This window comes from Anopheles marshallii, chromosome 2, assembly GCF_943734725.1.
Source record: "Anopheles marshallii chromosome 2, idAnoMarsDA_429_01, whole genome shotgun sequence".
NCBI classification, from domain to species: domain Eukaryota; kingdom Metazoa; phylum Arthropoda; class Insecta; order Diptera; family Culicidae; genus Anopheles; species Anopheles marshallii.
Genome location: NC_071326.1, coordinates 32,326,493 through 32,351,767, shown reverse-complemented (window position 1 = coordinate 32,351,767; position 25,275 = coordinate 32,326,493). Strand labels below are relative to the sequence as shown.

At 42.1% G+C, this 25,275-nt stretch overlaps 3 protein-coding genes across 3 annotated transcripts; 2 read left to right on the top strand and 1 right to left on the bottom strand.

The window, feature by feature from the left end:
• Window positions 1–2,511: 2,511 nt before the first annotated feature.
• On the top strand, window positions 2,512–3,880 carry LOC128708035 (leucine-rich melanocyte differentiation-associated protein-like). The gene is made up of 4 exons (XM_053802993.1): window positions 2,512–2,649; window positions 2,746–2,976; window positions 3,286–3,425; window positions 3,493–3,880. The coding sequence occupies exons 1-4, from the start codon at window positions 2,512–2,514 to the stop codon at window positions 3,857–3,859; spliced, it is 876 nt and encodes a 291-aa protein (XP_053658968.1). The 3' UTR covers window positions 3,860–3,880.
• A 115-nt stretch (window positions 3,881–3,995) lies between these two features.
• LOC128707314 (replication protein A 70 kDa DNA-binding subunit) lies at window positions 3,996–5,995 on the bottom strand. Its single transcript, XM_053802265.1, has 3 exons — window positions 5,960–5,995; window positions 4,386–5,894; window positions 3,996–4,304 (listed from the first exon to the last, which is right to left on the bottom strand). The coding sequence occupies exons 1-3, from the start codon at window positions 5,993–5,995 to the stop codon at window positions 3,996–3,998; spliced, it is 1,854 nt and encodes a 617-aa protein (XP_053658240.1).
• Window positions 5,996–6,661: 666 nt separating this feature from the next.
• LOC128707868 (phosphoglycerate mutase 2-like) lies at window positions 6,662–7,500 on the top strand. Its single transcript, XM_053802827.1, has 2 exons — window positions 6,662–6,764; window positions 6,836–7,500. The coding sequence occupies exons 1-2, from the start codon at window positions 6,662–6,664 to the stop codon at window positions 7,498–7,500; spliced, it is 768 nt and encodes a 255-aa protein (XP_053658802.1).
• The last annotated feature ends 17,775 nt before the right edge of the window (window positions 7,501–25,275 follow it).

The following is a 25,275-nucleotide window of genomic DNA, read 5'->3' as shown; positions in this document are numbered from 1 at the left end:
TGTATTGTATGTAAAAATGTATTTTATCCGTAAATTGTAAGGATCCAACGCCATCGTCTTCGATAGACATCGGAGGGATCCGATAACCAAAGCTATTTAACGACTTTTATAGATTCTAAGCTGTTTAGAACTAAGCGAAAATCTGATGTATGTATTGCCTTTTTGCAGATTGCTTTCAACCACAAATGCTGGACCGCATGCACTTCAAAAATTGCAGCATCTATTAACTAAAAGACCTAAATACGTTACAATCTGGTCCACTCTAAAGGTGCATACTAGAGCATTGCGCTGAAATTGTTCGGAATCACTGTAGATTGGGGTCAATTTTTCGATTTTCAACATCGTCAACCTAACAACAATCGAATTCTAAGGTTTGCCGTTTGCCTCAAATCTGGGCAGTACCCGATATGAATGGCATCCCCACCCATGGAGGTAGTTGAGCAGTTCAACACTCTTACATGAGGCCAGTTTACACAAAACATGAAAACAAGTCAGATAAGCTCCAGGGGCAACCGATCAGCTGAAGGCAAATATGGCTGTGCTGTAGGCAAGAGAAGAGCGATCAGCTGGAAGCTTTGAGGGGAGCGATCACCAACGAAAGGAGTATTCAGTACTGAACGGTGATCGACGTGAGAACTCACGCCGTGATAAGATCGGAAGATGAATTGCATCTCATCTTGGCCATTAGACACTTCAAAAGCGATAGACGACGATCTACTGAACTTCAAGGACTGTTGCTGTAATAGTGCGTATCGTAAAGATTAACGGAGTGTCAATGCCCCTCTCACACATGAATACCGAATGATGATCCCGTATGTTTGTACTTTCCTACAGTTCAACCAGGGATTGTTACGAAGATTTTGCCTCCTTGTAACAAAAAAATGTGATCACTTCAAAACACCTAATCCATTCCATCAGTCGAGAGCAAGAGCCGTTAAACTTTTTCAAGTTAATTAAAAGTAATTTGCTCGGTCAGTTACCTTGAAGAAGGTTTCGATTATCCAATGCTTTAATAGTGTCTTTTAAAATATTAAAACTAAATTGCTGATTGGATTGGAACTATCGAAACAAACATGAACGTATAATCTATAACGTAGCAGGCTGGATAGTCCTAAACTTTGTCGGTATAGCGTTAGACTCTGTCGTCCACTGGTGCAAAACAACGGTGCTAGGAACCAACAGTCATTCGTGAGCCGGTCATTCTAAATGGAAGGAAGGAGCACAAAAACCCACATCCATGTATATGCCAAGAATCACTACAAGTGACGAATGAAGCGAAACGCTCGCCGCGGTTCGAACGTTCCAGGGGTTTCCTGTCGGGGGTTGTAATATGATGCATTCGTTCACCAAGCGCTTGTCGGTACGATTAACAAGGCCCAGTACAAGGCCCAGTGCGCTATAGACATTGGGCTGCTGCTGGTAGTAGTAGTACGGTGAAGATCAAGCCAGCGCTGCAAACAAATTATTTAAAACAATATAAACACGCATCCCCGGCAACTGATAAGCCACCGGCGAGGTACCGGATTGCCGGTACTATCATACCAACACACCAAAAGAAAAAGTGACAACATCGAGCCGAAATTGCCATTCGCTTGATTATGAGATGCTGAACAGTGCTGGATCGAATAATCAACGGGCAACAACAGTGTGCACCGAATCCGAGCCTGCCCAACATTGTCACGAGGGATTTAAACCGGCGTTGTCCGTTCTTGTGCAGGTGTAGAGAAAGTGTGTGCGTGAGTGTTAATATTGGGACTCTTTTGCCTTTGACGAAACACGATCAAGTCCAACCGAGCGCAGCAATCCTCAAGAAGCGACCACGATAGAGAACGTAGTGCTGGGCCACCGTTCTACTGATAACAGGCCATCGTCGACGGTGGTCATAATCGTGCATTAAGCGTGTGGGCAAATATGTGCTTGGTGCCATCAGCGCGAAGAAACAACGCTAGTGACCGTGTGCGTACAACCGGGCGGTGTGAACAGACAGTGTAATCGACCGCGCGCGCCCCGTAGCGTCACTCTCGCTACGTGATCATCGACCAGTATCAATCTGCGATCGGTTTAGCGATGCAACCGCAGTGCAAATAATAGACCGTGCCCGATGTTCGGTGATGCCATTACAATACCCCAACCGGGCAAGCAAGGATAGTGTGTGTGTGCGCTGGGAAAACCGACGTCTAGCAGCTTCTTGCAGAGAATCCTGCCGTGAAAACGTTGCGGTTCGTCAGACCCGTGATCGTTCGTGATCGTTTCGACACTGGTCGCCGGGGGGGGAACCGTTCCTAATCGGGTTTCCACCACCACACGTATTGTTTTAGGTGCGTTCCATTATTTGCCGCAGTACAGACGCGTGCGTTCACTATCTGTCCAGTCCATCATTGCCCGGGTGCAGTTTGTCAACGTCCCTGGTGGTATCGTTGCTTCCCGGTGGAAATCTTTTCACCCCTAGCGCGCGCGTGTGTGTGTGTTTGTTTGAGTGTGTTCTAGTGGGGGCCAGGTACAGTTGTGCCAATGTTACTAACGCAGCTGGAGATTGCAGTCGGAAATCCAACGCTCAAGCGGAAGTATAGTGGGGACTACGGTGCGCTGAAGAAAAAAATGGAAGCCATCAACTGGAACAAAATCATGTACATCGCACAAGAGGAAAAGGTACGTGACAGGTATCTCCGCACGACGGGGTCAGTGAGTGAACTGGGCTAATCGAGTGCATTTATATTGTGTCCTATTTCTGCCTATTTTCGCTAGCTTCTATACTTCGATCAAAAAACGTACCGACTACCGGAAGCGATCGTGACGATGTACGCCGACCGGGTACAGCATCTCGACCTTAGCCACAACAAACTGTCGTCCTTCGATGCGCTGGAACGGTTCCCATTCCTGGTGGAGCTCGTACTGGACAACAACTTCCTAACGGATGAGATTATCTTCCCCGCGCAGCTGAACAATGTGAAGCTGCTCTCGTTGAACAACAACAAGGTAACATAGCAGTGGGCTTCCGATTTTGTTGCCTCCACTTGCATCTCAAGTTCGGTGCCTGTGTATGGCCGTAGGCCTGGCAGGAAAACCGATATGATAAGACAGCATCGTACCGAATCGTATCACAAAACCTCAAGCTCAAAGGCTATCGGAATCGCCGCATAGTCTTTCGCAAGGCCCTCTCTCCCGCCGATAGCGCCGATCCTTCCAGATGCAATTCTCGCATTGCCAAGGCTTTCTTTCCACCTTGCACAAGGTGCAGTTCGTGCCAAAACTGGTTCCATTAGCAAAGATTTTATTTTGTTGCAGTTTAAAAATTTGGATCTACTGCTCACGAAGCTTTCGCTCTGCTTTCCGGAGCTGGAATATCTGAGCCTGCTGGGTAATCCCGCCTGTCCGTGCCATCTGCTGAACCTGAAGTATACGGAATACGACTATCAGAAATATAGGTACGTTACGGCGACGCTTCCCGGTGCACCCACGGATCCGGTCCCTAACGGATCTGTTTCATTGCAGACTGTACATCATCCGACACCTTCCGAAACTTCGCATTCTGGACGGCCAGAGGGTAAAGAAGATGGAACGAGATTTCGTACGCTGCCAGTTGGAGAACTACGGTGAAACGCTAGACCACGATCCGAATGCCGTTTCCGGGACGGCAAAGCAGCAGCAAACGATCCGGAAGAGCAACACGCTGAAGCATCTGTACACGACCGTCAGCAGTGGGTTGGGACTGCGCCGGAAAACGATGCCCGTGTACAGCCCGCTGCCGGAAACGTTGCGCGAGGTCGGTGATCATCGGGGCGCGTACGGGCGATGCCGTTACCGGTACGTTGGCGCACAGTCCGAGGGTAACCGGTTCATACTCAACAATGACTTATGAGTAGCGGATGAGCATTTTTATTCTTTGTGTATATGCGTGGTTTTGTTGGTTTTAAATTAATTATAAGAAAGAGAAATCATATCATATAAATGGAAAGAAAAGATGGAATTTACGAACACGAAACTGTGGCCGTCAGTTAATTCTTTCCCACGCCGGTCAGCTCCTGGATGCTCTTGATCAACAGTGCGTTGTATTCCTTGTGGTTTACCGGTGCAGCACTAACGGCCGTCGTTTTGTTCCGCGGCTGCTCACCAAAGTACTCCACCTTCGTGCGCAACTTGAATACGAACGATTTGAAGCTGATCGACGAGAACAGCTTTTCCGCTTCCTCCTTCTGGTACTCGAGGCTACTGCCGATCTCCTGCGACGATTTACCCAGCAACTCCTCGGCCAGCTCCGTAAACACCGTTATCCACCGATTCGACGTCCAGTCACCGATGAGCATCTGGGTAAAACAGTAGAGCAAAAGCGAAATGATTATTATTGTGTGAACGCAGGGACGCATCCAGGGGACGCAGGGACTTACGTTCACCAACAGACGGTACTTGAAGTTCGGGAACTCGGCATTACACTTCTCACACCGGTACTGTCCATTCTCCTGGTCGATCACCTTCTTGTTGCATTCCGCCTGCGGGCATGCCTTGTACACGGCGTTGGCCGATTTGATCGTGTGTATCATTGCCTTCACCTGGAAGTAATCGGGCTTATCGCCGGCACCAAGGTTCCGGTCCTTTGCCTCCTGGAACGATAGCCACTCGGTGCTCATACCAGCCGCACCACCGCCCGTACGTGCCGACACACTGCTGACCGACATATCGCGACCGCCGTTTTCGAACCATCCGCGCACCTTATGCGCCTGCTCCATGTCCGGGTTAAGCTTCATCACGCTGCCACCGATCAGTCCGAGCGATTTGCCACCGCCGAATTCCGACACCCGAGCCCCCCTCAGCATTACGACCGGGTTCGTGCTGGTGGGAAAACTTTGCGCATCATCACCCCACAGCGTTAGCTGGACGGAGGCGTTGCTCGCATCTACCAGCGTTACCTCGCGCTTTCGCAGCTCCCGGCCGGATGTTTTCGCGGTGAACTGTACCACATCGCCCACCTCTTTGCATATGCCGACCACGTCCACCATCGCGTTCGTTTCCATGTTGCCGATCTGGGATATCGGCACAAAGTTGTACTGTATCTCCGGCATCGTACTGTCCACATCCTTGCACTCCTGCACGATCGTGTCGTTCGTCATCGTCATCTCGTAGTCGTTCTTCAAGCTCGAGTACTGCTTGTTGGCCGGCTTCAGCTGACACTTGGAGATGAAGTACACCTTGTCGACTTCGATCATCTCAAAGTATCGGTCGCACTGTTCCTTGAACGCGGTGATCCGTATCTCACCCGACTCGTCCATCACGTCCATGCTGAACAGCTTTCCCTCGCCCTTCGCATTGCTCCACGTGCGGATGCCGGACTTGGATGTTACGCGTGCTTTTATGACCCACTTGTTTTGGTACGGGCTTAGCGACGAAATGGGATGTGTAAGCGAGTCTCCGATCGCGGCGGTCGGTGCTGTGCTCGCGGACATCGAACGGTTCGCGCTGCCATACGTCGACCCGTTACTAATGCTACCGCCGCTGCCGATTGTATCCGCCGGACGGGACGCCGACATGGACGAACCACTGTTGGTCGGCTGGGTCGGAGTGTCCGTGATTGGTTGCGGATCACCAATCTTTTCACCCACCAAACTGCCCTCCTTCAGGACAGTCAACTCCACGATGATCAACACCCGCTTTTCACCCTTCTCGTTCCGATTAACGACCGAGGTGGTGTAGCGATCGATCCGGATAATGGTGTACTGCGGCAGTTTGTCCTGCTTTTGCAGATCATTCAGCTGCGTGGCAAGCATGGCGAAGCTGTACAGAGACTTCCCGTCCGATATGAGCAACCGGAAGCGTTCGGATTGTTCCCCGCTGCCGGCAATACGCTTTGAGCCAAGGATCTGCACCACCGGATTAGGTAGCTCGTTACCCTGCATTATTTCCTACATTCAGGGAAACACAGGAATGAAAGAAGGTGGCTGGTTGTATTCTCCCAAAACGTACTTACCGCAAGGAATCCTACGGTCAGTCCGTGGGAACTCATTGTGTTAGCGTAGCGGTGTTTGTATTACTTCTCCTTCGAAAATGTGAATATACGACTTGTAAATATAATCACGATTACACTGATTGAACGATATAAGAAGAATCTGTCCGAAACACACGAAAAATTAGTAAACACGACGCAGGTTAACCGATTACAGAATATTTTAGCCACACAACAAGCTCGTTTTCATCCGCTGCGCGATACCGCGAGAAACAATGAAGAAGGCGCCAAAAAATTTCAAACCTGTCACTGACATGACGCGCCATGAAAATACATGGAAAAACACAGCACAACACGCCAATGCATACGAAGGAAAATTAAAATAAACCTATGTTAAAACACATTAGCTTTCAACTCTATTTGATAGAATGTGGTTTTGGTTATTAGAATTTATTTATAAAATAAAACGAAACGAAAGGGAAATTAATTATCCATTTGTCTTCCACGCGACCGCTCCTTACACCACAGCGTTCGAATCAAAACAAATGTCAGCCACTGACAGTTGTGCGCTAAATCTGGTGACCTTCATCCGAAGCAAAAGGTCGTCGTTTCGGATTCAAGTTTGCTCCTGTGCTCCTACAGCATTTACCGTGCTATTCGTGTCCTGGCGGGTTCCTTCAGCCACTGATTCGCGCGTACAAGTGAAAAATCTCGCTGCTTAAAAGAATGGCCGGAAAGTACCGCATCGTGATGGTTCGCCACGGTGAATCGGAGTGGAACCAGAAGAATCTCTTCTGCGGCTGGTTCGATGCGAACCTAAGCGACAAGGGTATGTGCGGGTCGATAAGGTTTCACATGTTTGTTGTGATGTAACTATGTTGTAATGTTGCTCTTTTTTAGGCAAGGAGGAAGCATTGGCCGCCGGCAAGGCTGTGAAGGAGGCCGGCCTTAAGTTCGACATTGCACACACGTCGCTGCTAACCCGTGCCCAGGTTACGCTCGATTCGATCCTGAAGGAATCGGGCCAAACGGCCATCCCGATCCAGAAGACCTGGCGCTTAAACGAGCGTCACTACGGTGGACTGACCGGACTGAACAAGTCCGAAACGGCGGCCAAGTACGGTGAGGATCAGGTACTGATATGGCGCCGTAGTTTCGATGTACCGCCGCCAAACATGGAACCGGACCATGCCTACTACAATGCGATCGTGAAGGACGAACGGTACAAGGATGACCCGAAGCCAAACGAATTCCCGATGGCCGAATCGCTAAAGCTGACCATAGCCCGTACGCTGCCGTACTGGAACGACATAATCATTCCGCAGCTGAAGGAGGGCAAGAACATCATCATTGCGGCGCACGGTAACAGCCTGCGCGGTATCGTCAAGCACTTGGACCAGATGACCGACGAGGCGATCATGGGCCTGAACCTTCCGACCGGTATCCCGTTCGTGTACGAGCTGGACGAAAACCTGAAGCCGGTCGTGTCGATGAAGTTCCTGGGCGATGAGGAGACGGTACGCAAAGCGATCGAATCCGTCGCCAACCAGGGCAAGGCGAAGTAAATGAACAGGGATGCTTGCTTTCGAATATTCTCTTTATGTTTCTTTCCGTTTTGTTTTGTGATGCGTCCCCCATCGTTAAAGTCGTTGTTGAGTGTATTGCAGTCAGTTCGTCTGCCAAGTCAGTCAAGTAATTTATTTATAGCGTAGTCGTGCTGTATAGAGTGCACCACTCTAGGAATGTACGGCATGTACGATGTGTTCGGTACCCGTATCACGCCAGACCAGATTCCACGAATCGTAATCTTAATAATGTATTGTTGAGCATAAACCACATAAATAAACCACGGAATAAAACTTCGTTTGTTGACTGTCTGTAAAGCTAATGTATTATTGTTGCATATAAGTTTAAAGAAACGAAAAAGCCAGTAGTATTACATTTCTGTAATGGTTAATCAACCATTATTTTGTCGCTTGTAACAATTCTATAGACCAAATTTGATAACGTTATCAGCTAACTTGCAACAGCTATTACGAAAACATTCAAAGAACTGCGTTCGAAGGTTTGTTCTAACTAGAGGCTCCCTTTAAGAGCTACACCATACCATTCTATCTGATACACCATTTAAAAGATCAAAGATTGATTATTCCTCGGGGTCTCGGGTCCCCTTGACGACGGTCAAGCAGTCCAATCTTGTCTGCCGTTACATCGGCTAGAATCTTTGGGTATTCTACCACTCGGGGCTGATTACCTCGGGACCCCATCTTTAGTATCCTTGGTACTCGAGGCCCCTAACTACCTCAAGCATCTGCTTGGTTTGAGTACCGCTTAACCCTCCCCTGAACATAGGTCTAGATGCTCTATGCGAAATGAGGTTCTCGAGGTATTGTGCACGGTTTTCACCCATTATATCCAATTCTTTAGATTACAACGACATCAAGGGAACTACATATGTGACGGTGTGCAAAGCGTGCACCCGACTGAAACGTGAATCTTTAAAGCATTATATTGCGGATCAATGTGGCGAAGACGAAGTATCTGCTTGCCGGAGATTCTGAGCGTAACAGGACCCTGGAACAGATTACGAATTAGAGGTAGTAGAGTAGTTTTGCTATTTGATATTCTCTCACTCTTTTCTGTGTGTAAACACCTTTTGGACCATGAAAAACATTACGAATAGATTCCAATCTGGACACCGAAAATAGCATATACCGTCAAGGACGATGCGACGATTGGACGATACGGACCAGCGAAGGTCTACACTCTTGTCTCAACGAACTGGGCGAGTGGAGAACGAGAATGAGCCACGAATGGCTGGACTAAGTGGAACTTAACCTAACGGAGATAAGATGCACCCAGGGGTGGAGGAGAGCCTCCTAGTCGTGGTCATGTCCGCCCGACGTGCTCAACTGTGAGTGGGCCAAGAGTTACCACTCCAATACAGTCCCCATTTCTTTAATACCTTACTCGAAATCAAACACAAATCAAACGGAAAGTGAAGCAAAACGCAGCTTGATTATTATAACATTTATTTTTTATTTTTAGTTTTCTTTCGTATATAGAGCAGTTACAAAGGTGGTTGATCTTTTCCTTTTATTTCTGTCCTTCCCTAACTAACCCTACGGTGCTCTCCCATGCTAATCCTGCGCCTCCTGGCCACCTACCCACCGTTTCCTTTATTACTGCCCTTACCTAAAACGCATCCATGTCTGGCTCCCTACAAACTGCTGCCCGCGACTCTCCTCTAGTTCCTGTTCCGGTTGTATAGGTGGTGTGGGTGTGTGTAATTTTACCTCGTTTACTACTTCACTACGCCTCATTCAACGCGGTGAGGAACCGCTGTTGGGTAGTGGTATCGAATTCTATCCCACAAACGTTCCCATCCATTGTGAATTGTTTTTTTTTTTTTTTTTGTAGCCAGTTTCGCAAAACGGGGAAGGGGAGCAGGTTTCGTACTCCGGGGACCAAATAAACGCTCGCGTCCCTATACTCTCCTGGGGGGGGGGTCACACAAACATTCGCGCCATTCATTTCGTGTACACGCGTGTTTTGACTGGTTGGTGGTGATTTTTCTGTTTCCGTTTTAAAAGAGTTACATTATATTTTAATGAGCCCCCTCGCTGGTCCGGGCTTGTTTCGTGGTGTATGTTGTTGGTTTTGGTTTGCTCGCAGGCTTCCGTCCTATCCTTCCATTTCAGTCAACTGTTTTTTTTTTAACAAAAGCTCAACTCAACACCATTTGCATCCAAGCAACGGACGCTTCCTGTGCATTTTGTTCTCCCTTCGCCATTATGGTGATGAATTGGATTGATTTTGAAAGTGTTTTTGGCCCCAAGGCAATTGCCGGGGACGCTTTAAAAGCTGCCCAAAATTTGAAACGCACCACACCAATATGAATTCCGTTGAGCAAAGGTGGTGGCACGGCGTTGTGTTGTTGATGTTTGCAGGCCGAAATAAAACCTCAAACTTGTCACCGAACTGAGACGATCTTGTTCCCCTCTAAGATCTGGTTGCAGCGTGTAGCCGCGAGTTTCGACTTTCCCTTCCTACAACAGTGTACAGTGCACAGTTTACATTGCGAGCTTTTCCATGGACAGTAACAGCCATATGCGGGGGTTTGAAATGGCAGATGAGATGTTTCCTAGGTGAAACGGGTTTTGTTGGTTTGCTAAATGATATTACAATAAATGATGCAAGCGTACATAAATGGCGCAGTGTTGCTCTTGCTGGGCGGGATGTAAACATCCCTATGCTTAACAACTTCGTCCTTCCTAGCCTACGATCCGGTAGCATCGCTCTGTTGCGGGTCCCGTTTTTGGGGGGGCTCGGTTGGTTGGCTTTAATCAAGGGGGCAGCACGGGCTTCATGCTTCGTATCGTATTCTGCTCACTGCACCGCACATGCAAACTACACCCCAACTACATGTGGCCTCTCTTACATTAAGGTTTTGCTGTGTTTGTGTGTGTGTGCTTCAACTTTTTACCGATTGAAAGACGAAAGGGGCTAGCTAGACTAAAGGATGTTAAGATGTTGCGAGACACCTGTTCGATCTGGGCGCGGTGCTGGATTTTTGAGAACAAACGGAAATTCAACGAACCATATCGCTAATCGCGTCTTGCCTGTATTCATCGGTGTTGTTTGTATGTGGCATGTGTTAATGCTAATTGGTTAAGAACAAACCACTTGTCTGCCAGGTTGGTTGTCCATCAGCCGAACGGCTCAAGCTTGTTACTATCGGTTTTTTTTGCTGTATTTGCTGCGTTGTGGCTCTCGAATGTGATTGTAAACTTTCCAAACACAATCAGGCGGCAATAAACAAAACTAAAGCTAAATGTTTTCTACAAGAAAGTGACAAATGAATGCGTGGAAAATGCGCCAAATCAAGCGTTATTTTGTGTTGTTTAATTAACGAAGTAAAAACAGACACAAAAACGGAATTCAAACAAAAAAGCTCCGATCGGAATTCTTTTGCGATGGGTTTTATAACTTTTTTGCGTACTGTATGTGTGTTTGAATGTGAATTTATTGTTTGTGAGTGTGTGTGTATTTTTTTTTTTGTTGGGTTTTGTTAGATTTTCCATGTTTATTTACGCACAAAAAAAAAAACACATAATTCTTAATAATAAGCCTGCTGTTTATTTTACGCTTCCTTGCTGCTATTTCCATTTCCGTGGTGGTTTTCGTACTAGTATAGAACTTTTTTTTTCTAACTAAGAGGGGGTTTTTCGCTTTAAACAGCTTCGAAAGCTATCGGCGCGCTGCTACTATCACTATTTACTTCTTCTTTGCCACACCGGAAGGCAGCTGCTGCTGAGGCTAGTTTATGCTTAATATGAAAGTGGCAAAACAAACGAACAAAATCAACGAACAATATGTGTATACATGTATATATTATGAAGGACATACATTTTATTATCTAAAAAGTAATAAATCACGACAGCCGTACATCGGTATCGTGCGGTGGAAAAAAAAGATATGAATTACAACAAAAAAGTACTTTATATGTATACGAATAAACATATGTGTAAGAATGTGTGTGTGTGTGTGTTTTTCGATGTGAATATTAAAGGGCATTTTGCAATAGTTTATCAATTATTAAGACGAGTGTTTTTCACTGCAAACATTTCAAAACTCAACCTGCATTCGATATTTCCTCTGTGAATTGTGTGATTCCATGAAGTTAAACTAACTTTCCGTACGGGAAAAGTTGTTATGCTAACCATAAACCGGCACTATTTTTGTTTGCTTTCTAGTTTTTTAACTTTGCCTTAGCGAAGATTTTCGTTTAGTACTGTTCGCGTTAGTCAATTATAGTAGTTATAGAAATGTGTAAAACGTAATAATTAGATTCTATCAGATTATACAGTAATGTACGTGTGTTTAATGGGGTTTGACAGGCAAAGAAGAAACAGTCACCTGATCCTTAGCTATTGTCGTTAGTTAGTAACTGAACTCTTTCTCCCCTGGTCAGGTTAACTAACTTTTGGTGTTGTTTTAGTTAAAGAATGGAAAAAAAACGTCCGAAAGGGAAATTTTATATTCCAAAGCAAAAAGAAAATCGTTTGCTTCATGTAAAGCAAATAAAAAAAATAAACATTTCTTTTAAAAGACATAACGCTTCCCAACCCTGTTCGTTAAATAAAACAAACCGAAACAAGTAAACATAAAATGTGTAAAGTAAAGAACAAAAACTGATGATGAAAAAAAAAACCAAAAATAATCAACTTTGAAGAAGATTTGTAAAAGTGTAACAAAATCACACACTGTGTGAAATAAGAAAAACAAAGAGAACAATAACAAAAGCGTGAAAAGGGGAAAAAACACTCTTTGTGCTTCGGGTTTGGACACGGTCAGCCTGCGAGCATGTGGAGGAAAATGAGTACAAAAAAATACACCCGAAACCATAAATTTGAAAATTTCCCTTCCGATTACAACAAAAAAAAACATAATGAACAAAAAAGATGAAAAAAAATTGATTAATCAAACTGCCAACACTTTTTATCCAAACATTTAAAACTGATGCTAAAGATGCGTGAAATATGATTTGCTTGAGACGGATAAAATCGGCATGGCCTGCTTTGCTTGTTGTGTGCGCGTGTGTAATCATTCACTGGCAGCGATAGAGTCGGGTGATCGAGATGAAATTTAACTGGCCACGCTCTTCACAAATTACTTCGACTGGTTCTTAAATGTTTTATGTTATGGTGGTTAATGTGCTCGGGAGTGAAAGGATTGCATTAAATTAGCTTACGAAGACTTTCTTCCTCCGTATGCGCTCTTTTTTCCCTGTCGGCGACACAGACTTCTTCACTATTACTATTCTGCCCTAACCCTAACCGTTCGGTGAAATTTTGCGTTAAGATTACAATAATAATAGTAATAACATAAAATATAAACTTCAAATATTGCATAATTTATCATCGCGCTTGCTTAGCGAATTTGCTCCCACATTCTCGCACAAGTTTCGTTATATCGACAGTCCACCCCGTACGATGGCGAATATGATGGCGTTTGCAGTTTGAAGAGTTTGCAGACGATCGTCAAAGGGAAATGTAATCTCGGATCGTTCTGATTTTAAATGGATGTGTATAATATTTATCTTCGTTTATATATCAACGGTGTGAATGTTTGTTTAAAAAGGTCCTGCACTACCGTAAGCTCTCAGAAAAACTCGGAAAAAGTTGACTCATTTTATGTTATTGAAATGTTTTAAAGATCGCCTAAAGTTGTATGTTTTGTATGTGTGGGGTATTGTTATCAATTTCTTCCTATAATGTTGCTTATGCTGTTTGTCGACTATTTTCCCCTTCTACGTAAGCTCTTATTGAACGATGGTTTTAGCCTAAAACGAACGGGTCTATACGTCCCTAGACCGAACTTGAATGTTTCACACCCTCACTCAAAGCATCCCTGCCCTTATCTTTCCGCTCCCACCTGTACTCCATCAAACACACTACTACAACTACTACAAAAAATGGTGAAGTGAGTGTCCTTATCTACTCTGCTGGAAGCATCATTTTGCTTCGAGCCCTTCACGCTTTCGGGTTTTGTTTTTATATTTCAATCAGTCTTTTCTCCCGCTTTGCTTGTATAAGGCAGCTCACGAATTATTGGGCACCAATATATTAGAAAACTGGGCGTTCTCAGCGTTTCTTTTTTTTGTCTCGAATCCCCCGTTGCCCTCCACCTCTTCCCCTGCTCCCCGGATTCATTTGATATCTTGACAAACTAACGACTAAGTTTAGCAAATGGAGAAAGAAAAAAAAACAACAACACATCACACGATCCCGCCCGTTAAACTTCGCCCAGAGCCAACTCCCTCGTCACTACCGGGGGGAGGTTTTCTCTTCGGAGTTGTTCCTGCTTCCTCTCTCGCTTATATCACTTTACAGACGCTTACGCTAAATAACAGTATGCTTTATTCGATTGTTATCCCTAATGTTACGGTATTTATTTTTGTTACTTTCCCGGGGATTGGTTTAAAACGTTGCAGTATTTCCTTTTTTTTTTGTTGTGTTGGTGTTGAAATTTGAGTGTGTTTCTTTTTTTTTGTAATCTGACGGTTCAAAAGGTTTTGATAAAGTTTTGATTTATTACAACGGCATATCGTCAACTATGTTTTGTTTATTCTCGTTTAGTTTTTTGTTAATTTTTACCTCATTACATGTAAAACAAAAGGAAACCCGGTAAATGGAATTGAAATTGAAAAGCGAAATTGGGATGATATATGAACGATAAAAAAGAAACACAATGTTATTCAAAACAAAAGCGGGGGAGTACCAGATTGTAAGATGAAATAGAAACAGACAGAAACATCCTAAACAACAAGCATCGGTTGCGGTGCAGGTCGTCGATGGAAACATATGAAAATGGCAAAACAAAACGTTAAAGGAACTTTAAACACGATACATCAAAATGGCGATTATTAAGGAAGTAATTAAATGAAATTAAAACAAACAAAAAAAAAACAGATAATGAATTATAACATCCTAATCCAACAAGTGGGTGCTAAAGATGGGTGTAGTGTATGTGTTTCCTATTCCTTCCTTTATATTGGTATTATTTACTGCAAATGGTTCGTTTAAGCTGAGGAGCTTTCATTTATTGTGTGTGTGTGTGTGTTACATTTAATTTCTTTATCGTTTGGTGTCACTAATGAAAGTGTTTAAGTTTTGTATGAAGTGACAAAGTTTTTGTTGTTGTGGTTGTTTAAATTACTAAGTGCAAAATACAATTGCTAATTGTCGATAAGGTTCGATAGTTTGCTTTCCGTTTGTTACTGTAATCCGTTTGTTGTTTTGTTTTTCCCCGTTCTCGAAAGCCCACGCCCGTTACGATCTGATGTATGTTTCCAAGCCAATGTTCGGCGATACTATTTAAAACTGTAGGTGAAATAATGGGGGGTAGCTCCATCCAGATAATATAGGTTTTGTTTCGCTTTAAGAGTGAAAAAAAAAACAAAACAAAACAAAACAAAAACAATTGAAACAGAGACAATTCTCATTGTTTAGATACAAGGGTTTGCGTAAAATTAACAGCAGTTTTTAGCCTTTTTTATGTTGTAGCAGCAGCAGCAGCAGCAGCATTCCCGACGCTATGGGACATCCTTTTCTCGTGATGGGAGGGGGTGGTGTTATGTATTCTCTATCCTGCTCTATCAAGCACCGCGTGCTCTCTCTCTCTCTCTCTCTCTCTCTCGTTCGTGTGTTTACATATTTCGTTATACCATTCCGTTTGTTTGCTATTAGTTGCGTGTATATATATAATAATAATCATAATTTTAATGTTCGTTTCACTTTTGCGTTATTCACTGTATGTATTGCAAAACAAAAAAAACTTTCCTTCCCACTGCGTTCCTAACAAAATAAAACAAAACAAACAGCAAGGAAAAACATAATCAAAGTTGTTCCAACTCCTTTTCCATATACTTTCAGTTTATCCATTGTTATGTTTTGTTGTTTCTTTTTACGATGTGTTTCTTCGTTTCCGCATGGTTTTTAGTCCGTTTTTAAATTACACCACTGTTTTGAGTTTTTAATATATTGTCTTCATGTTTAGTTCTTCATTTTCCTCTTACTTTCTTCATACTTTCGTTAAAGTGTTCGTTCTTTTACATAATTTGCACGTTTTTGTTTTGCACTGTTCTGCCACACGTCTTTGCAGAGTATTCATTTCATCAAAACGCTACCACTTTTCCCACTTTTGCCTTTTGCTCAGGAATTTTGATCAACTACCCCCGGAAACTGTCCCCCGTAGGTCTGTGTATGTGTGTGTATGTGTGTGTATGGGTGTGTGGTTTGCCAAAAGAGGAAAAAAACGTGATTCAACTTACAATTTTGAACAATCCTAATCATCCTAATGAACACGGGAATAATTTTCCTTGATTTTGTTTTTTCGTTCCGTTTTAATATAGTTTTGGTCGCCCCAGTACCAGGAAGAAAATATAACGAAAGTAATACATAAATTTTCGACCGCCTACACATAATGGCGTTTTTTTTTATGTTACACCAAGAATAACGTTATCCTTTGTTTTCTTTTTTGCTGTCCCGAATAATACTTGCCTTCCCAATAATGAAAGCATTTGTTACAAATTGAATCACCTTTTTTAATCGTCCGATTTCAATTCTTCCTTAATAAATTTGAACACTATTTTGCTGAACCGTTTTTTTTTTTCATTCCTGTTTGCTTGTCTAGCAGTGGTAGGACACTATGTTTTTTCCTCTCTTTTCTTTTTATTTGCCCTCGCTTCACTCATTTCGTTACCTTTTAAACTTATACAACCAAAAAATAACCCTAGATTCAACTTTATACCCTCTACTTTACGGGTTTTTAGCATATTAATTTACACATTTTTTACCGTGACTGGTTGTTTTTGTTGCCGTTTTGCTTGGTTTATCAATTTTTTGCTCTTCCCTACGGTTTCTTCCTCTTCGGGTTACTAAATTTCTTCTTTCTCTTTTTTTCTCCACCGAATATATCACACCACAGATTTTAAGGTTCAGTTTCACTTTACTTCCTTGATTTTTTTGTTGTATACCGATTGGCCTGAAATGCATATACACACACATAAATATTCCTTCCGAAAGTACCAAACAAACGAAAAAAAAACTATTTTTAAAACAAAAACTTTTCAGGTGTTATTATGTTTATCGTCAACGATATCGCACACCGGTACACACGTTTGTTTTCAATCAATCGGATAACCTTTCTATCGCGCACTCTCTATCTCTCTCCCAATCTCTTTGATTCGTTTTATTTTTCCTCTCTCAATCTTTCCTATATACACTTGTCAATATACGCACACAAAAAAAAACACATGTTTTGCACCATTTTGTTTTGTCTCAAAATTAAATTGAAGGAACAGAACAATACAAAACAATTCCAACATAACCTCAAAATAAACTTTTTTCTCTTTTTCACGATTTTTACTAACGAAAAATTATTAAAAAAAAATTCACGAATCCAATATGCTCTCGACTTTCACTTACTATCACGATAAGAGTTTTGCGGTTTTGCAGTTATTTTTTACCTTTTTTTTAGCTTGTATGTGCCTGACTGCTTTACTTTTTTTCTATCGATGTTTTCTTCTTCTTCTGATTCTTTTCCTTTTCTGTTATAGCGTTTTACTTACTTCCAGCTTCTGGATCTCGCAAATCCGAAACAACAGCTATAGGCCGAAATTAAAATTGAAATAAATCGAAGAAAATAATCTTAACCACGCCTTACTTAGAACATCCTTTACACTGGGGGGCCTACTACATTTTGTGGCCGCCACTACGCCTCCTACACGTTGCCTCCCCCTCCCTCCTACGTATCACCCTCCCTTCCTCCCTCACTTACACACAAGCAATTAGAAATTATTGGTAATATTATGCCGTTTCTGGGCGGGGGGCACGGTTGCAAGTTCACTTTTGCTATGCGCTTTTACATATCCTAACCCTTCTTGTAGATTATTGAATTTGTATAACGGTGGAGATCTCGATTTTGTGTGTAATTTTTTTGTTTCATCTTTTCTTTTCGTTTGTTTGCATTGCATCTCATACTTTCCCAATTGCTACACGTGATTTTCTGCACGAAACGTGCCGTATTGGTTGTTTACCACTCAGCGCGGAGTAAAGTAAGAGCAGAAAAACGGGCATGAGTTAGTGGATGATTACAATTAACCCCTCAAACCCCGTTCGATTTCGTCTACGTATGTATAGTGTTGTGGTGCCGATGGCGCGAGATTTGTCGGAAATCATTCGAAATAGGATCTAACCAACCGTATTGTGTGTCCCTTCTCCTTTTTTTCCTTGACTTCGTAAAAGATTTTGCTCTCTTTTCCTTTTCCGTTCACAACGTGTTTTCCCTGTCTTCGTGTTTACGTTAAATTTTAACCTTTGTTTAGCACTGGTTTTTGTTTTCCTTTTACGCGTTATTTCGTTTTTCTTTTCTCTCTTTCGCTCACAAAAAAGGCTCACTTTGCGCCGTATTTTAACTCCTCTGCTATCGACACACGAGTACGTTATTGACGTTTGACGAAATGGTACCTATTCTAATGTATGCGTTTCTAATTGCCGTAAAGAATTTTCTTTTGCTTGAGAGAAATTTCCTTTCGAATAATGCGACAAATAAAATCAGTCTGCTTCTGCTTAATTTTGTAATGTTTCCCACCTTTGCCCTACTGCCTAAATCCATTTTTGCCGCACAATAATCTTTCGCCTAAAATGTCGCACTGGCTCTATTTGCACTCTGGCTTTCTTTTTCCCGTTTCAATGTTTTGCCTTAAATTGTATGTGGGTATACTCACATGACGCTGTTCGCGTCACCGCTTTTCCCTCGTTCCAATCTTTCCCTCTGGTTTGTTTTAACAAAATTTTGCATAATGGGAGTGTTTCTGTTTTTCAACGAATACCAATGTTAAAAGAGTAGAATTTGGTGTCGAGCACATAACTATAACACTAAACGCACGGTGATGCACCTGCCTACGCCGAACAAAGGCGCACGATTACACCAAAAATTTGCCGATGTTTTTTTTTTTTTTAATTGCTGAAGCTCCACGAATTCTCCGTACCGTAGATTTATGTTGGTGGGGTTTTTGTATGAGTGTTTTGTCGACGTTGTTTTTTTTAGTTTGTTTGTGGGAAATTGGGAGTGTACCTAGCTCCACACGTAACGTTTAGCTCCACGCCGAGTAGGTATCGGTATACCATTGTTCTCCACCGTTTGCCCCTAGCGGCTGCTGGGGCAATGGTTGACTGCCCCAGTTATTACCAAAATTTGCTAATGCTCCATAGCGTCGTTTGATGTCCCCTTGATTATGAGGACCTCCTTCGAATTTGCGCTTACCGATTGCTGTTTGCGATGAACGATTTGCACGATGCACCGCAATTTGCGATGATGGTTGGGGAAAAAGATGAGGGAAGAGATAAAACAGTGAGCATTAGTACACAATATAGATATAAAACGGTTGGCACGGTCTATGTTAATGATTGCGATAGGTTAACGCTACAAAAGGTACACTGACTCTGATTACTGGTCCAATTGATCGTACTATGAACGTTCTTGCTTGTCATGGCTTGCTAGTCCTGAGTGCGCCACCAGGCGCCTCCATCGGCGTTAACGTTTTACGCCTAAAGTTAGGTAATATAATGCATAGAAGCTGCCATTTTCGATAACACACAATTGCTTCAGTTCAAAAATCACATTCCATCATTAATCATTGTATTTGTTTCTATTTCACTGATTAGTTTCGAGATTCTTTCCACTGGCTGACCGTTACGATTATAGACCATTGTGTTCCTGAGAACAAGTGGCGGTGTGTTCCCGCTTTTCTAACATCTTCTCTCTTCGTGTTGAAAACATTGATGATACAATTTTAGGACTTCTGTTTATTCAGTACAAACTATTTGAAACAACAACTGAAGGAAAAATGTAACGCAATGATAACTGAGAACAAACAAGAAAAAAAAACAGAGCAACTGATCCTATTCCGATCTTCACAATGTACAGTTTGGGGCCATATTTCGGAATTTCCGGCTCATTTTGGTACCTTCCCGGAAGGAATGCAACCACCTTAAAGGTAAGGCGCAAACAGTTCCGCTCGAATGCTTTTTTACTTCTTCATTTGCTCGTTTCTTCCAGTTGTGAGGGCCAATTTCTTGTATAAATGTCTAATAAATTGGATATGGTTGGGGAATTCGAGCGCTCACGTAAAAGCCATTATCTGCCGTTAATTTCATGAACAATATTCAGTCCAATGGGTCCAAAACGAGAAGAACGAAATGTTTCGCATTTCATTTTCATAAAACGAAACAAGAAAGAACAATATTTTGAACATTAGATAATTTATGTTACAATGGATACATTTTACCACTATGTATACAAAACTCTATACAATAACAATTATGTGTACAGCAACGGATACAGTATCTTTCTCTCTCTCGAGTGGTGTCAGAGTGATTTAAAAAAAAAAAAAAAAAAAAATTTGACAAAATGACACTGCACACAACATTTTTCTTGCTTCCTACTTACCTTGAATTGTGAAACTTAAGAATAAAAGAAAACTGTGCAAAAAGAGCTTATTACCAATCAAAACAATAAGCTACTACTGTATACTAACAACATGTTGCTCAAGATGCTGTATCCAATCATCAAGTAAATTTACGAATTTACATACATAAAAACTTTGTAAAAAATATATTAGAAAATCGTAAACGTTTGGTTGCGTTTGTCTCGCTAAGTGCCATTGTTAACGTTGTTGTTATGGCCTCCCTGGTTCCTGTAGCATGCAGTTTAACTCTCTTCGGCATTTGTATGTGTTTGCGTACGTGTGTTAGCTTGCAACTAACCAAGTGGTGACGTAAAGAAAGCAGGTCTATTTTCTTGTCACTTTATTGTTGTCGATAAGTTCCATTGTACATAATACATATTTGCATTGCTACTAAAAGGTACACATTTTTTTTTCTTGTCGCTTACGTATAAACCTGTCCTATACATCTTGGTTAACATGCGCAAAGTATCGTAGTTTGCAAATTAAAAAATAATTATAAACAAACAAACAAAAAATCATTAAATATGTCCTCTGCCACTGAATGTTTCTCCTGCGCGTCTCGCAATTCATTATTAATTGTATCGCTTCTAACCCTTATTATTAGCTATCGAATCGATTAGTATTAATAGTGCCGCCTGTCCCATTCACTTCAGCGGTCGGTTCTAGTAAATGGTCTTGCAGTGTTGTTTGCGGTTCTGTGTGTTGACTTCAATTGACAGAATCTCGAACTAGTTCTAACGGGTTTTGTAAACTATTGTTGTTTATTATATCCTTTATAGACTATTGAAAATCATGAGAAGTGTTACTCGGTTGGAAAAGTTTTGCACGCTAGTTTTATGCTGGTTGGCTATTGTCTACTTTTATTTCGCATATTCCTGTTTTATTTTTGCTAAATTAGCGCACAATCTAACATCGCATGTATGTGTGTGTGTGTGTGTGTGCCTTCCAATAACGCCTGGTTACAAGACGATCAGTTGGATGAAAGAAGATGGTGGAGCGTTCCCCCATTCCTTAATGGCCGGTTTGGTTAATATTATCGAAAATAAAAGCGTTTGTTTCTTGTGCAGCACATAACATTGGCGTGGATGACGAGGGTGAGGAGGGGAGGGGATGGGAGGGGGGGAGGTAGAGTGAGAGGGAAAAAGCATTAAAATACGCACAACTATCAATTAGGATTGTTACTAAAAGAAGAAGAGGATACAAAAGTTAGTTTTGTCCATTTCGCAAGGTATAGGTAAATCTTCGTACTATTAGTCAAATGTGCTGCAGAACGTGTTATTGGTGAAACGATTTCATGAGCAGAGACTGAACGTCAATGTTTTAAAATACCTCGGTTAATTGGCAAAATTAAACGAAAACCATAATAGACGGAAATCCATGTTTAGAAGCATCTTAGAAGAAGCAACGAATAATACAACACGAAAATTGAAACATACACTAAGAAAGAAACAAAAATGGAGTTTTAGCAGTTTGCGCATGATGCCAATGTTCGAACAAGTTCAAGTAACAAGTAACAAGTTCCGGAAGGATGCTGCAAGATTACTGTGTGTGCGTGCACATCATAATGCTTTGGCTAGACATTGAAGGTTTTACGGATGAGAGAGAGAGAGAGATTAAGAAAGCAAACGGTAAAGTCTCATCCGTTCCCGGAACAGACAAAATGACCTTCTGGCAGATGTGTCCATCGGATGTCTTAGTCAGGCAGTTTGATATATTCCCTTAATGGAGCTTATGGAACCCCTACGACTTATCGTTGCAATACGTTACACCGGGTTGATGGTCGAATATTTGAGCAGTAATAACGCCGCCGCTATCACGCTTGAGCACGTTTGCACGTGTATCAGACCTATGAATACTAATCGATTCTATTGCTGTCTCTAACGCGCCTTAATACGTCTATTAATTCTCTTGACAAAACCAAATAAAAACACACAAATTGGAAACCCTTTCCTGCTTATCGGTACGCTTAACGTATGTGTAATTTAGGACGATCGTAGCTTATCTCTTAAATGCGTTTGTTTCGCAACAGCGTGAAAATACATACTTCTGTTGCGCGATATCATCTCGATATTTCGTTACGTATCTGTTGGTTGTAATTATCTATCAAAACGACGCTAAAGCTATTTTATTTCCTATTTAGCTGTAATGTTATTGTTACAATTCTCAGTGCGCTTCACCGATACGTTCACCGAATAGGTGGAAAATTAAACAAATCCCTAACAATTGCCGAAGAGAGAGATGTATTAATAATTCACCTTACACATTGGATCTCGCGTCGAGACATTCTGCCCTTATTTTCCAACAGTTTCTATCGCTTTGTTAACTTTATCTCTTTGTTGCTTTGTTTTGTTACTAAAAGCACATATTTCTATCGGGTTGCGATTTCACGTGAAGCTATTCAATTGTATAATGAAAACGAAACATCAAACTTGTGTGTGCGTGGTGACATTCCAAAAACGAAAAACTAATAGATGTAGTAGTGTGCATACACGGAGCATGTAAACAATAAAGAAAAGCACACACACACACAATTCCATTTCTTATACCAAAACAAAAGAGTAATGCAAATATAACAGACTTAATCATCTAGTGCGAACTAATCAGAATGAAATAGAAACAAAAACATTTCGAAATATACGCGTCACAATCAACTTGTGTAAAACAGGGTGGAGAAAAAAGATATTTCAATAAGGAAAAGAAGAAAAAAAACAACAAATTTTATCAAACGATGCAAAAAATTAAAAATTTTATGCAATAGACAGTGGGGAGCAATAACAAAGAAATTATAAAAAAAAAAAACAAGAAAACAATCCTGCAACACGGATATGTTGCACGTCGATTCACACTTTTTCGCTTAAAGTTTTGAGAGGGCTCCGCCGGACAAACTTCGATCGCACCGATGATAATGGGCGATACAGAGGATATTTAGGATGTTTCTTCTTTTCTTTTTGCATCGTCCGCTAGTCGCGGTAAACAGTTTACGTTCGTTCGAAGGCATGTTTTAAAAAATCTACCTATGCGCAGCAAAAACAAAACTTAAACGCACGCTGCAGCCCTTAGAACGAATAGGAATTAGGACGACGAAGAATATTACACTGTAGTGGCAGTAATCCTTACGAGCGAAGGTTAAAGTTGTTAAAAATAGTACTAACTCTCAATGCTACACTCACATACACACACACATACAGAGGTTTTTCTTTGCAGTAGGCGATAGTTGTAGCAGTAGCTGTTCGTTGTTGCTTTCGTAGATTCAACTACACGCACTACGCGCACTGCTGTATCAGCGACACACGCATCGAACTAGCCGCATGGCGGGCGCTGTCTTGTCTCTGTCTCCGTACCACGGCCACAGTGGTTTTGTCGTTTCCTAATTTACTAGCTCAGCTCCACGTGTGTGTGTGTGTGCGCGCGTGTGTATGTAGTTTGTTTTATGTATGCTTTATTTTACCGTAATGTGTGTGTGTGTGTGTGACGGGAGGGGAGGGGTTGTCGTTTTGCTTAAGACCGCGTGGGGCCGTCCTCACCTGGTATATTTGGTTTGACGCGCAGGGTGCCATGCACGCTGGGACGAGTTTGACCCAGCCCAAGGGCCACCTCCCCCGCGATTTGTTCCTGAACCCCCGCGGTGCCCACTAGCCGATCCGGTGGGGCCGCCCGGTGGCTGTTGTTGCCATGGTGCCCAGCGATTCGGCCATGTGCCATGGTTCCACGTCCATGACCAACCTCCTGGTACGAGCGAATTGCGTACGACGAGTGGTGCGCGCGAGCGATCATCGGGGTTTTGGGAGTTTAGAGTTTGTACATTTATGAGGTAGCGCATGGTTTCATTGCGAACGAAGGATTAGTACGACACGCGCATGGGTGTGACGCGATCAGAACATTCGATCGAAAGGGTGTTTTGTGTGTACGGCAACCATTAGTATATGTGCCCGCGTATTTGGTTGATTGTGTGCGTATCCACATGAAAGGGAATTTTTGTTTCCGTTTTTGTTGTATATTATTTATACGCATGTTGTGTTTGTGCATCATTGCATTACACGTTGCCGTTTTGATGTTTTTTTTTAATGTTTTGTTTAGTTTAGTTTGCAACGGTTTCAGATGACGATGAGGACGATACGTCGATTATCGGAGGTTGTGTGGTCGCGAGGGTAAGAAGGATCGAGATGTTTGCATTGTTAGACACATCGTGATACGCGCGCGCAGTTTGTTGAACCAGGTTTGTATGTTTTGTTGTTTTTTTTTTAACAAATGGATGCCAGGTCGGTTGTTGCGGTGGTTTTTGGATCGCGAGTGCAAAATGTTAGCAGTATTGTGCGGCAGATAGGTACGGTTTATCGTTATCAAACGCATCCGTAGTTCCACACCCGGGTAGTTCCAGACATTCGTTTGCGGTAACATTTACAATAAACATGGCGTACGCACACATACGCGGTACGGCGAATACGCACGGGTGTTTGTTCGTTCGTTTGGGTTTTGGGTTGCACAGTTTACGCGTTACAACATGGCATTTCGATACCGTACCGTTGCAACAGTAATTAGGGAGCATATTTAACATAAAAGAAAAGAGAACGAAAAAGAAAAAAAGAAGCAAAAACGCGTTAGAAATATAAAAAAACAACAACAACCAAAGTGAACGTAAGAGAAATCAAATCATCACACTTAAATAATTGCCTGCCATGGCCCTACGCTTCGAACGGCGATTACGGTGTAATCAATTTCATGAGGAATCACAAAATCGTTCATGAAATTTATTTTCTCCATGTTTTTTTTTGTTTTGCAAAAAAATCAAATGACAAAATAGATTACGTTACTTAATTTTCTGCTCGGTTGTAAGAGTGAAAGAGATGCGACTTTTCCTTGCCGTTTTTTTTTTGTTTTGTTCCCGAAAAATGTCCCTAACAATTTTGTTATGTTTATTTTTTTTCATAACGAACTAAAACGAGTCCATTTTCATTAAGGTGCCGAAAAGGAGGTACATATGTTCCAAATATTGACTTAATTTTGCACAAGAAAGTTGTTAGCATTTTGTTAGCTGGGTTAGACAAGAAAATTGCCAAAAAAAACTGGAATGCCAAAAGGTTATTTCATAATTTGACTTAATTTTGATCATTTTTGACTCCCGAAGAGGAGCAAAAGACAACTACGCAAAAGATAAACTGAAATATGTTGTTATAAAACAATAGGTAAGTTATTATTTGGATTTGAAAGTGGCTCATAAGCACTGGACGGGAGGTATGAAACGTTCGATGGAAGTATGGGGAATTAATTAACAAACTAATATTTAGTGACCGTAAGGAAGCGTAAT